The sequence below is a fragment of the Montipora foliosa genome, chromosome 7 (assembly GCF_036669935.1).
Source record: "Montipora foliosa isolate CH-2021 chromosome 7, ASM3666993v2, whole genome shotgun sequence".
NCBI classification, from domain to species: Eukaryota; Metazoa; Cnidaria; class Anthozoa; order Scleractinia; family Acroporidae; genus Montipora; species Montipora foliosa.
This window is the reverse complement of record NC_090875.1, coordinates 14648260-14661404: the sequence shown is the minus strand read 5'-3', so window position 1 is coordinate 14661404 and position 13145 is coordinate 14648260. Positions and strand designations below refer to the sequence as shown.

At 40.0% G+C, this 13145-nt stretch overlaps 1 protein-coding gene across 1 annotated transcript; it reads right to left on the bottom strand.

Annotated features, from left to right (window-relative positions):
- Positions 1 to 2633: 2633 nt before the first annotated feature.
- Positions 2634 to 4734, bottom strand: LOC138010307 (BTB/POZ domain-containing protein 2-like). Its single transcript, XM_068857229.1, has one exon. It carries the CDS (start codon positions 4604 to 4606, stop codon positions 3299 to 3301), a length of 1308 nt encoding a protein of 435 aa, XP_068713330.1. The 5' UTR covers positions 4607 to 4734; the 3' UTR covers positions 2634 to 3298.
- Positions 4735 to 13145: the final 8411 nt, after the last annotated feature.

Below are 13145 nucleotides of genomic sequence, written 5' to 3'. Positions count from 1 at the left end.
TTTTAGATGGACATTGTTCATTGATGAATCTCCTTAGGAGGGCAGGGGGCAACAATATTGAATTATCTTCAAAGGAATAAAAGAACTGAAACACACATGCTGTATTGTTGATTTTTAATTTGCTTTGTTATTTGCTCTATCTTTTTTTGCTTACTTTGATTTCGTAATAATCAAAAGCAAGTGAAAACAAAAGGATTTCATAATCTGTTGACCACAAGCTATTTTATAGGCTCTTTTGAATTATCAAATAATATATATATATTTTAATCTTGCTGAGTCTGTTTGTAGTGATAAACCCAAGCTTTGTGATTATTTTGGCACAATCCCCTTCAAGTTCTACAGTTTGAGCAAGGAGCACATTGGGATGAAGGGGCGTTTCCTTTTCATTTTTTTTTATAACTGCACCACATAATCCTGAAATTCGAACTTCAGTCTTCTTTTTATTCTTCCCCTTCAAGCATATGATAACTGCAGACCGCAAACCGCAGACTGTCTACAAATAGCGCTGATAAGCAGTATTTAAGTCTAATTATAAGCACCCATTTTAGAGCGGTTAGCTTTCAATAGCTGTGAATTAGGGTTAGTCTGCAGCCCTCGGCCTGCAGTGTCAGACACTGCTCTCCTACAATGTCTGGCTCATTCACTTTTTCAAACTATTGACCATTTCCCTGCTCTGTATTTGATGTAGCTGTGATTTGTCCACTCATTTGTAGCTTTTTGATTTTTTTTTCTCCCAGAGATTCCGCAAACCACTTCATACGGCATTTTGGCAATGGTTCTGTGAATGGTTCTGCTTTTTTTACAAGCGGTTTCTCCAAGATAATGACACCAGTGGTTTGGTGACGAGTTCATTTCTTTGAATAAACCGCAATGGTTGTCTTTCGTTATTCTATTTACCCGTGGCACCATTCTTTTTTCACGTCACGAGGATTTCGCAGTGGCCCCCATCCAAGTACTAACCCCATTCGAAGGGGCTTAACTCTAGTTGACACTTAAACTATCATCAACGATGTGATCTTTCTTTTGAATTCGCGCATATTTTGTCGAACTTATAACAGTTGAAAGAAAAAAAAAGCCAGCTAACAAAAACCCGGTGTCTTGCCGTCCTTTTGTCACAAATGTATCCTTTGTTTCGTGATCTGTTAGTAACACGCAAGGTAAGTTGATCACAGGCGGTCACTAAAATAGATAGGTTTCCATTTTGTGATTTTCCTTGCACAGCCTAAAGTACGATAGGAAAACTGAACGTAGCAAAAATCTCCAAAATGTTTTTCGCTGATGGTAACTTTTCATATTCGCGGCACAAAATTTATGTTTCCATGTTGCAAATTTTATTGCTGATGGCAAACTGTTTATTCTCGATCGACACTTCCTAAAAACTTGCTTCTGCTCTTCTTAAAAAATGTATATCAATATTTATTTACTTTTGCATCAATATTTGTTTGGTATAAAACAGGCTAACGAAAAATGAGCGTTAAAATAAAATTTTCGGTCCTATGTTTCTTACATAAATTCTGGACAGGGCTTAACTTCAGTGAACTTTTGTCGTGGAAAGAGGACAAACGCGCAGAGTACACGCTAAACTTGCTGTAAACAAGAAGTTGAAGGGAAATTCATGTCAGCCTTGAAGCCGATGTTTCTCGATTCCCTTATTTTTTTCAATCATTCTGCATTTACAATTTTACTGAACTACATGTCTTTTTAGGGGGGTATTTAAGAAAGACATCTGCCATGGCAGTCTATAATGATTTACGATACCAAAACAATATCGTGTATATTAGAGCTACATATTACAACTTGAATCTCCTGAAAAACAAAACTCAGCTCAGTTGACAATTATGGAAATAAAACTCTGTGTCAAGTTACTGCACTATCACACGTACGCAATGAGTGCCTATATTTTTTAATATCCCGTATCTTGTCAATTGTCCCCCAAATATCCCGTGTCCCTATTCATTTTTACCTAAACATCCCATATCCTGATAACCGCTATAATACGGTTTCGTTGTTTGCGTTTGTAAATTTAGTAGCATTAATAATAAGAGAACCTCTATTTCTGTTTTTACAACAAACAACTTCTAGTTAAAGGGGCACTGTCATGCTATATTTTCTGTTTTTAACTCAGAACTGGGTTAAAACCTAATTTAGTACTTAGGCGCTCACACGAATGATATTTTTGACAACTTACTGACAAAACGAAATATATTTATGATACAAAATGCTATTAATGATTAATTTTTGCCGAATTTCTGAAGACACCGTGTCCACAATTGAAAAAAAAACTGGCCAGCTTTTTCAAGTTGCAATGCATTTTCATCCTCTCCATCCTTGGCTGCAAGCAGGAAAGAATAGCTTCAGTGCGCTTCAATCTTAATTGGCAACAAAACCACAACATTATTGTTTGGTCTTCATTGATGCAAAGACTTGATAAGTGTTTCAGAAGTTTTACTAAAATAGCGTGACACTGGCCCTTTAAATTACAGATTAATCTTTCTGGTGATCTTTCGCCATCTCTCCACCATTCTCAGCTTAACAAATGAACTAAGAACGGTTTTCTTTCTAGAACTCGTTCTTGTTTAAAATGATCCAAGAAAGAACGACAGCTTAAAAAGACATAGCAGTAACACCCGAACTCCAAGTAAATTGCGTTTAATTCGCGTTTTTAATTACCAAAATTTCTAAAGCGATGCCTTTAAAAACATCAAAGTTAGAAGTGCTCCATTATGTTTTTCTTTCTTCGCCCTGAGCTGAATACAAAAACCATTGAAAGATTCTCAAGTAGCTGTTGAGCGGTGCGCGAAGCAATCGAATATTCAGAAAATTCAGCATAACCGGAAGTAGACTTTGACCTCAATCGGAGCGAAATCGGAAATCGGTTTTCGCACATTTCTTCCCAAAAAAGCTGCATTAGCAGAAACTAACTATGGTCCGTTTGTTTTCTAGCTGGGGCCAATCTATGAGCAAAAAATTAGCAAACTAGATTTTCGACTTGTGCCGTTGTTTGGTCCATATTTATGGTCATGGCTCTTAAATTTGCTAACCACTGCAACACAAGAAAACTCTGGTTTGACTTCCGACCGCTGTGGCAGCGAGCAATTCGCTATTTAATATCAAGCTATTTGACCAAAAAATAATATGGAATAAGGACTATACTACGACGAGTTCTCTTATATATGATTGGTTAAAGAAAAAAAAAGGTGTCCTTTAAAGAAGGACTTAAAATGTATTATCCTCTCCACAATTTAATGACTCTCTGATTGTTTTTAGGTTATTAATATCAGAAGTATGGTTCACCAAACTAATAGAAAAGGAAGCCTGGAAACTGGCCTTTTGTCCTATTAGTGCCAATAGTAGGGCCATTTGAAGTGCTTATCGTAAATCCTACTCCTGCAGTCTCAAAAAATATTTTTCCGTTTACACCATACATTGAATTTGGCCCCTTGACGACTGAAATAATTTTGTATGTGTTCTCTGGCTCTAAAACTACCGGAGAGTTGAACAAAACGTCAAATCCATAATAGGCATGGTCCATGTCTTTTTCACAGGAATATGTTCCAGATGTTTTCGCCAGAGATGACCCACTTTTTGTGTCAGTAATTTCGGTGGAAACTGTGTACTCAGCCCCTTCAGAGCCGAAATGCTGTACTCCCAAAAGACTGATACTCTTGTCTACACTAAGACAGAGAGAATCCGCGCGACCAGTACAACCCCAAGGCTTTGTGAACTCTGTGAATCGTCTACATCGTTTCTTAGCGCCAAGCCTTGAAGACTGTGCAAAAGGCAAAGGGGATGTCAGAACTTGATTGTAGTGCTTTATCATTTCACCAAATTCTTGAATGTTCAATATGTTGGAGTCAATTACAAACGACGCAAACTCCTTTTGTGTCATCAAGGGAAATATTATTTCTTTTAGGATCTCCTCTCCAATGATTCTTCTCTTTGCCTGGCCATCTGCAGCTAGCCCTTGCTCCTCACATTTGTGCTTGGCCCAGCGATCAACAGCCTTAAACAATTCTATTTCCTTGATATTCAATCTTTTCCTGTTTACAACAGATTTTACTAAGGATCTCTCAACCGTAACAAAATCATCTGACGTCACAGCTTCGTGGGCCATGAGCTCGATCACTTCCCAGCATCGATTTTCCAAATCTTTATCTTCAAACTTCCCGACGTGTGGGAGAACGGAAAAAACGTTGGATGGGCTCAGGTTATCTCGAAGAAATTCGCCACATTTATCAGCAAGTGAGGGTACTAGGTATTTCTTCGCCAAGTACAGCACACGCATTACATTACTTCCGGTTAGCTGTACTTCGTCGCTGTACAAGAAACGAAAAAACTCCAGTAGACTCTCGTAGTCACAGTCAGGCAGTTCAACAGAGTCTCTAGTGTCCGCCATTTGACCATAGAACATGGCATAGAACACAGGACTGCTAATTGCAAGCACAAATTTGTGAGCTGGAACCACTTTGCTTTCGATTTCACTTTTCTCATTCGACACGGGAGCTATGAACTTGACATCACTCAGTAACTCCTTGTTGAAAACAAATTTCGTTCTTTGGCTGACAGATGAGCCTTTTGTCTGCCAGTTTACTTCAACGCTAGCCATCGTACTTCGGCGGTTATTTGCTATTGGAACTCACACTTGAAATGGGAAAGCCCTTGCAACTAGTCCACTAAGCAGCCTGGCCCTCTTAGCCGAGGGCCAGGTGGCTCAGATGCCTGGCACAGGTGCCCCAAGCTCAGTGTGAAGAAAAGCCAACAAACATACAAGGATTTTCATGAAAATTCCGATAAATGAACTGAGAAGATAATTTTATGAAAAGTTCGTAATTAAAAAGCCTAACCTTGTTGCCATTGTGGATCTCTTCCTTCCTGTGTTTTTTTTCTTCCAGGTTCGACGTGAATTGATCCATTATCAGTTCCTCCGTTGCCAACGGTTATGGGGCTTATTCGCGCGGCGGCCATATTGGCCATTGACAATAGATTTCAGTACTCCGAGCCTCGAGTTGAAATGTCTGGGCACGACTTTTGGTGCAGAAAGTTTTCAATCTCTTGGGACTCAACATAGATTCCGTGTGATTAAGGCCTATTTCAGTAAGTAAACCCCTTCTGGAGGCTGGTATGTCGGCTGATAATGTCTGCGGCTGACAGATTGTCCAAAAAATGAATATTTGGCCGAGAAGCGAAGCTTCGAGGGCAAATATGAAATTGTGATAAATAAAAAGATGGCACCGCACCGGGCGCAGTGGCCTCATGGTTAGTGTGCTCGACTCCGGATCTAATGGTCCGGGTTCGGGTCCTGGCCGGGGACATTGTGTTGTGTTCTTGGGCAAGACACTTTACTCCCACGGTGCCTCTCCACCCAGGTGTATAAATGGGTACCGGCAAAATGCTGGGGGTAGCCCTGCGTTGGACTATTATCCCATCCAGGGGGGAGTGGAAATACTCCTAGTCGCTTTATGCCACGGAAACCGGGATAAGCTCCGGATCTGATGGTACGGTGGCCCACAAGGGACATGATGCAAATTAAAGAGTTGCTGGAAATAAAATAAAGTTGCTGCAAATTCAATAAAGTTGCTGCAAATTACAAGAATGTTGCTGCAAATTCAAATATCAAAAGTATCCGCGTGCACTGCAGGAAGGACAGGTTCAAAACAGAGGTCAGAGGTCCCAAGTCACAGGTCATTGTTTTAGCAATACAGAGACAGCCCTAACTGTTTGCAAATGCTAACATTAGGTCTAATTAGGCCTAAGGTTAGCTTTAATGGATGTTTAGGATACGTTCTGTATTGTTAAAAGAATGACCTGTGACTTGTGTTTTGTGTCTGCCCTTCCGTCAGTGCGCACGCATACTTTTGATGTTTAAATTTGCAGCAACATTCTTTCATTTACAGCAACTTTATTTAATTTGCAGCAACTCTTTAATTTGCCGCATGTCTCTTGTGGGCCACCGTATGATGGGCCACATGGCTCGTAAACATAATTTACTTTCCTTACACTTTGTAACACACACACGGGGAGTCTTTGTTTGTGGCATGGTAACGAGTTTTGTTTTTTGTCCCTGAGGGGTTACCAAACCGTACCCAACGCGTGCGGTGTTCAAAGTGTACGAGAATCTTTCCCATCTTGTAGGGAGGATATCGTTGACGTCATCGTCATTAATGTACCAACCAGAGCCTCATTGGCTGTCGAAACAAAGCTTTTGTTCCGGTCGTTGGCATATTTGAATAACAAAATTAATGTTTGTAAGAGATATCTTCCATAAAGTTCGTGTGTGGGATTCTAACACCGCCGACGTCGCTGGCAGTGAAAGAATATCGAATTGAAATGAAAGAAAACCTTTGCCCTTGAATTATACTGTGGAATTTTAACCGTGGGAACATTTTATCCAAGAACATTGACTTCATTTGGTTGGGTCTGAGAATTCAGTGTTTAGCCTTGGTATTTTTTATAATCGTTGACAACCGAGGAACTACCCTGCGAGCAGAGTCTTTTTCGATCTTCCTAGATAAGTCGGGAAGAGGAAAGTAGACCCTGCTCACCGCCTACAAAACTGGAGAATAAGGAATGTAGTTCAATATATATCATTCTCAATTTCTTAGACTTCGACGTCTATGTAGTGATGACTCCGATTTTTCCAGCAAATCAGAGGAGAGATATGGCAGAGAAAAACGTGGTATCCTGTCTCTGTGGTCAAGCGCGGCCATCATCGCACCCAGCAATTTGATCGACAGTCAGCACTACAAACGTCACAAAAATATATCGATAAGAATGACAGAATTCCATTCACCCTCGCTTTCCATCCTCATAATCACGCATTCAAAAGTATCATTCTAATAATTTAAATTACTCCAAAATGATCCCGAGACTGGCAGAATCTCTTCGCAGCCTCCACTTATTTCATTCAAACGCGACAAAAACGTAGGCAACATTTTAGTTACAAAGCGCGCTCAGAAACTAACGAGCAACCCGGCACTTTCAAATGCACGCGCTCACGATGCAAAACTTGTCCTTTCACTCTTAACACTAGCAAAACGACCAGCCTGCAGCCGTGACTTATCAGCCAGCACAGTACAATTACGGAGGTCCTCCCGAACGGAAAACCACCCGCGTGGCATAATGATTATGTCATGAATACTTGACTTTAAGATAAGGGAGATGTAACAATACAAGATTGTGACATTGTGTGACATTCTTATAATAGCATGCATGATTGTACCTCGTGCTTAACAGAACACAATTTACCGCACTATTCGATTAAGCGCCCAGGGCGCTTATTTAATTTTTGGACTTTCAGGGGGGCGCTTATTCGAGGCTGGGCGCTTATTAAATTTTCACCATTTTCAGTAAGTAAAAAGTTATTTTGTAACAAAGCATGACAAAATAATAAAGCACATAAATTGTAACTGTTTCATTGTCGGTTTACGTATGCCGGACTAAACAAAGCATTGTTCGGTCTTCGCCATAAGTCTATTTAGCTATCATAATTCTCAATCAGACTTCAATGTCATCGTCGCTGGGCTCATTCGACAAGAACTGCTAAAGATGATGAGATGCTTATGTTTAGGACTTGCACAAATTGTGCCCTTTTTTAATTAGGCTCAACAGATTTCATGAGCAGCATTCCAAGACATCACATTGTCTTCACTGGTAGGACAAGACATGGAAAAGTTCTTTTCATAGCTTGAAAAGTGCAAGAAGCAGATTGCTAATCCTATGGAATAGCATGTTCAACAATGTACATTGGCTTGATTATGTCAACTTTACACAAAATATATTTACAATAACAAGTTTGTAACAAGTTGTAAGATGCAGTTCCTGTTGGCAATCAGAAGACAATTTAAACGAAGGTGGGCACTAAACATTACACTGCTGTGGTTCGCTGTTGCAATGAGAGAAGACAATTAAAATACTGATTTTACTGTGAAAATGACAATACACAGATATTGCACTTCCAGGAAAATAGCTTTGGGTCAATGTATACTGGGGAAAGTCGTTGTCAGAAGGCTCATATACACCGATAAGAAATCAGATAATCATTCAAGTGTATGAAAAAATTAATGATAATTAGGTTTAATTGATTGAAAATAAACATGCAATATAAACTATACATTACGGAAGACAGCGAGCACACCTCCGTGACTAAATAGCTAGAACCAGGGCTTTCATTAAACCTTAGCTCACTGGATTTTACGGTAATCAAATGTGTGATGTTACGGGTGAAACTGTGTGCAATGGCTGTTTCCAAACTGTGTTAAAAATCACAGCCCGAGAAATAATAGCCGTCTATAAAATTGCATTGGTTTAAAATAACATGAAATGAAAAGAAAAGCAAGATTTCTCTGTCATCTACCGCATTCTCGTTGCTCGTGCATTCATCCATCCGTATTTTTGGTTTCTTACATCAATTTTTACAGCTTTGGGTTCCCCCTTCGTACTCCATTTTGTTTGTTGGCAGTTGTCGTACCCAGATTTCTCTCACCTTATTCCTTGCCGCCATTTTGAAAATTTGCATATTTGTCCATCCTCGATGGACAAATTTGATCACGTGATCTGCTGTGTGCCAGGGTCTTCTCAAGACCCGCCGCCATATTGAAAGCCGAGAAGACCCAATGTAGTTAAGCATATTTTGACAGGAGAGCACCATTCGAGTTATTGCGGTTTAGTAAACATTAACATAAACATCTCCATCACCAACACCATCAAAATCATTATATGTGAGCTATACATCCGGATCAATTTCGTAGAAAATAATTCTGCCGATTGAATAGATTTTTACATTGTACGGACGCCACTTGACACTATTAATCATCAGTAGCATTTTGATCATTGTGCTTTTTGTTAGCATTGACAACACAAGTCCATGCGCATGCATTGGTGTTGGTGCACATGCTTGCCTCGTCCCAAATCTAATTCCTAGAGCATCCGTTACTCTTGTCCAGCGGAATGGGCGCTGGAGGCTCTAGAATAATCCAAAACCAGAACCAGAAAACTCTGACTAACTGAATGACTGCGCGTGCGTGAGACGGTTGGAAATCAAAAGAAACCTGAGTTCACCTTGCCATGAAAGCGCTTACTTTTCACTCGCGAGACAGTGCATATGAGTATAAACGCATCTCCTCGAAACGTCACCATACCATTACAAGTAAGTTAACACGCGGTCAGGCAAAAGTTACTCGACAACAGGAATTGGGGATATAAGAAGGGCAAGTCAACAGAGCAGCTTGATACACATGTTACAGTTAAATTTAAATTCAGGTTAACTTTAATTTCAACCTAGGTCATTTTATTTTAAACTAGGTTGAAATTTGATAGTAGGAAACATCAACAAAAAACCACCAATTATCAGCAAGTACGTGTAAAATATTGGTAAGGAAATTGGTTCTAGAGGTGAGTGGATGAACTTAGTGTAGCTTAAATCTTTTTTCATGAGTATTTTATTAAACCCCAACGGGTGTTAAGTCTAGGCACTGATTTTAAATGGTTAGCATTAAGGGCGGGGTTAGGCATACTGTGCATGATAACCGATTCTACTTCTCTTTCTCAGAGCTTTTTAGAAGGACATTGTTCATTGATGAATCTCCTTAGGAGGGCAGGGGGCAACAATATTGAATTATCTTTTAAGGCATAAAAGAAACTGAAACATACATGATGTACTGTTGATTTTTTGTTTGCTTTAATAGTTATTTGCTCTATCTTTTGCTTACATTGAAGTCAAAATAATCAAAAGCAAGTAAAAACAGCACATTTGGATGAAGGGGCGTTTCCTTTTCCATTTTTTTTTTTCAGTGCCACATAATCCTGAAGTTACTGTCATGCTATATTTTCTGTTTTGACCTCAGAACCTGGTTTAAAAATAAACTAATTTAGTACTTAGCGGCTCCCACCACGAATGTGATTTTGACACCTTACTGGTGACAAAACGCAATCTATTTATGATACAAAATTGGCTATTAATGATTAATTTTTCGTTGCCGAATTTCTATGAAGACCACCGTGTCCTACCAATTGAAAAAAAAAACTGGCCAGTTTTTTCAAAGTTTGCAATGCATTTTCATCCTCTTTCCATCCGTGGCTGCAAGCAGGAAAAGAATACTCTTCATGCCGCTTCAATCTTAATTGGCACAAAAACCACAACATTATTGTTTTGGTCCTTCATTGATGCAAAGACTCTTGATAAGTTGTTTTCAGAAAGTTTTTACTAAAATAGCGTGTACACTGGCCCTTTAAATTACAGATTAATCTGTTCTGGTGATCTTTCCGCCCTCTCTCCACCATTCTCAGCGTTAACAATGTAACGAAGACGGATTATTCTTTTCTAGAAACTCGTTTCTTGTTAAATATTGATCCAAGAAAGAACGACAGTCTTAAAAAGACATGAGCAGTAACACTCCGTCTCCAAGTAAATTGCGTTTAAATTCGCGTTTTTAATTACCACAAGTTCTAAAGCGATGCCCTTTAAAATACATCAAAGTTAGAAGTGGCTGACCATTAATTTTTTTCTTTCTTCGCCCGTAGCTGAATACAAAACTCACTTGAAAGATTCTCCCAATTAGCTGTTGAGTCCGGTGCGCGAAGCCATCGAATATTCAGAAAATTCCGCATCACCGGAATTAGAACTTTGACCTCTATCGAGCGAAATCATGAAATCGGTTTTTTTCGCAGATTTCTTCCCAAAAAAGCTGCAATTAGCAGAAACTACTATGGTCCGTTTGTTTTCTATCTTGGTGCCAATCTATGAGCAAAAAATTAGCAAAACTAGATTTTCGACTTGTGCCGTTGTTTTGGTCCATATTTATGGTCATGGCTCTTAAATTTGCTATCAACCACTGCAACACAAGAAAACTCTGGTTTCCTGTCCCGACCGCTGCTGTGCGTGCCTGCGAGCATTCGCTAGTTTAATATTCATGCTTTGTGCCCAAAAATAATATGGATACAAGACTAGACAACGACGAGTTTCTCTTATCATATGATTGGTTTAAAAGAAAAAAAAAAGGTGTCCTTTAAAGAAGGACTTAAAGATGGTATTATCACTCTCCCAGAATTTACATGACTCTCTGATTGTTTTTTTTAGGTTATTAATATCCAAAGTATGGTTCACAAAAATAATGAAGAACAGGAAGCCTGGAAACTGGCCTTACTGTCCCTATTATGTGCCAATAGTTAGGGCCATTTGAAGTGCTTATCGTAAATCCTACTCCTGCAGTCTCAAAAATATTTTTTCCGTGTTCTACCACCCATACATTGCATTTGGCCCCTTGACTGACTTGAAATAATTTTGTTTATGTTCTCCTGGCTCTAAAACTACCGTGCGCGGAGAGTTGAACAAAACGTCAAAATCCATAATCGGGTCATTGGTCCATGTCTTTTTTCTTTTCAACATAATGTTTTCCAGAATGTTTTCTTCGTGCCAGGAGATGACCCATCCTCTTTGTCGTCAGTATTTTCCGGTGTGAAAACTGTGTACTCAGGTCCCCTTCATAGTCCGAAATGCTGTACTTCCCCAAGGTACTGATACTCCTTGTCTACACTAAGACAGAGAAGATCCGCGCGACGCCAGCACAACCCACAAGGCTTTTGGTAACTCTGTGAATCGTCTACAACGTTTCTTAGCGCCAAGCCTTGAAGACTGGTGCAAAAGGCAAAGGAGGATGTCAGAACTTTGATTGTTATGCTTTATCATTTCACCCAACATTCTTGAATGTCTCAATATGTTGGAGTCAATTACAAGACGACGGGGAAACATCCTTTGTGTCATCAAGGGAAATCCTTTATTTCTTTGAGTTATCTCCTCTCCAATGATTCTTCTCTTTTGCCTGGCCATCTGCAGCTAGCCCTTTCTCCTCACATTTGTGCTTTGGGGCCCAGCGATCAACAGCCTTAAACAATTCCTATTTCCTTGATATTCATCTTTTTCCTGTTTACAACTATTTTAACTACGGATCTCTCAACCGTAACAAAATCATCTGACGTCACAGCTTCGTGGCCATGAGCTCGATCCACTTCCCACGCATCGGATTTTCCAAATCTTGTATCTTCAAACTTCCCGACGTGTGGGAGAACGGAAAAAAAACTTTGGATTGGGCTCAAGGTTATCTCGACGAAATTCGCCACATTTATCAGCAAGTGAGGGTACTAGGTATTCCTTCGCCAGTACAGGACACCAGCAATTACATTACTTCCGGTTAGCTGTACTTTCGTCGCTGTACAAGAAACGAAAAACCTCCAGTAGACAGCTCGTAGTCACGTCAGGCCCGTTCAACAGAGGCCTCTCTAGTGGTCCGCCATTTGGACCCATAGAACATGGCATATCAACACAGGACTGCTAAATATGCAAGCACAAATTTGGAGAGCTTGAGGAACACACTTTGCTTTCGATTTCCACTTTTCCTCCATTCGAACACGGGGAAGCAATGACTTGACATCAACTTCAGGTAACTCCTTGTTGAAAACAAATTTCGTTCGTTCTTTGGCTGACAGATGAGCCTTTTGTCTGCCAGTTTACTTCAACGCTAATCATGTTACGTCGGCGGTTAGTTGCTATTGGAAACTCACGAACGTGAAATGGGAAAGCCCCTTGCAACTAAGTCCACTAAGCAGCCTGGCCCTCTTATCCGAGGGCCAGGTGGCTCAGATTCCTTGCCCAGGGTTCCCAAGCTCAGTGTGAAGAAAAAGCCAACAAACATACACAGGATTTTTCATGAAATTCCGATAAAATAACTGAGAATATAATTTTATGAAAAAGTTTCGTAATTAAAAAAAGCCTAACCTTTTTGCCATGTGTGGATCTCTTCCTTCCTGTGTTTTTTTTCTTCCAGGTTCGACGTGGAATTGATCCATTATCAGTTCCTCCGTTGCCACGGTTATGGGGCTTATTCGCGCGGCGGCCATATGGGCCATTGACAATAGATTTCAGTACTCTCCGGAAGCCTCCGAGTTGAAATGTCGGGGCACGACTTTTGGTTGCAGAAAGTTTGCAATCTCTTGGACTCAACATGGATTCCGTGTGATTAAGGCCTATTTCAGTAAGTAAACCCCTTCTGTGCTGGTATTTCGGCTGATAAGGTCTGCTGGCTGACAGATATGCCCCAAAACATGAATATTTGGCCGAGAAGCGAAGCGTGTCGAGGTCAAATATGAAATTG

Bases quoted from the DNA above. Each gene is read 5' to 3' on its own strand.
- LOC138010307 (XM_068857229.1), bottom strand. From the start codon at position 4,606: ATGGCTAGCGTTGAAGTAAACTGGCAGACAAAAGGCTCATCTGTCAGC.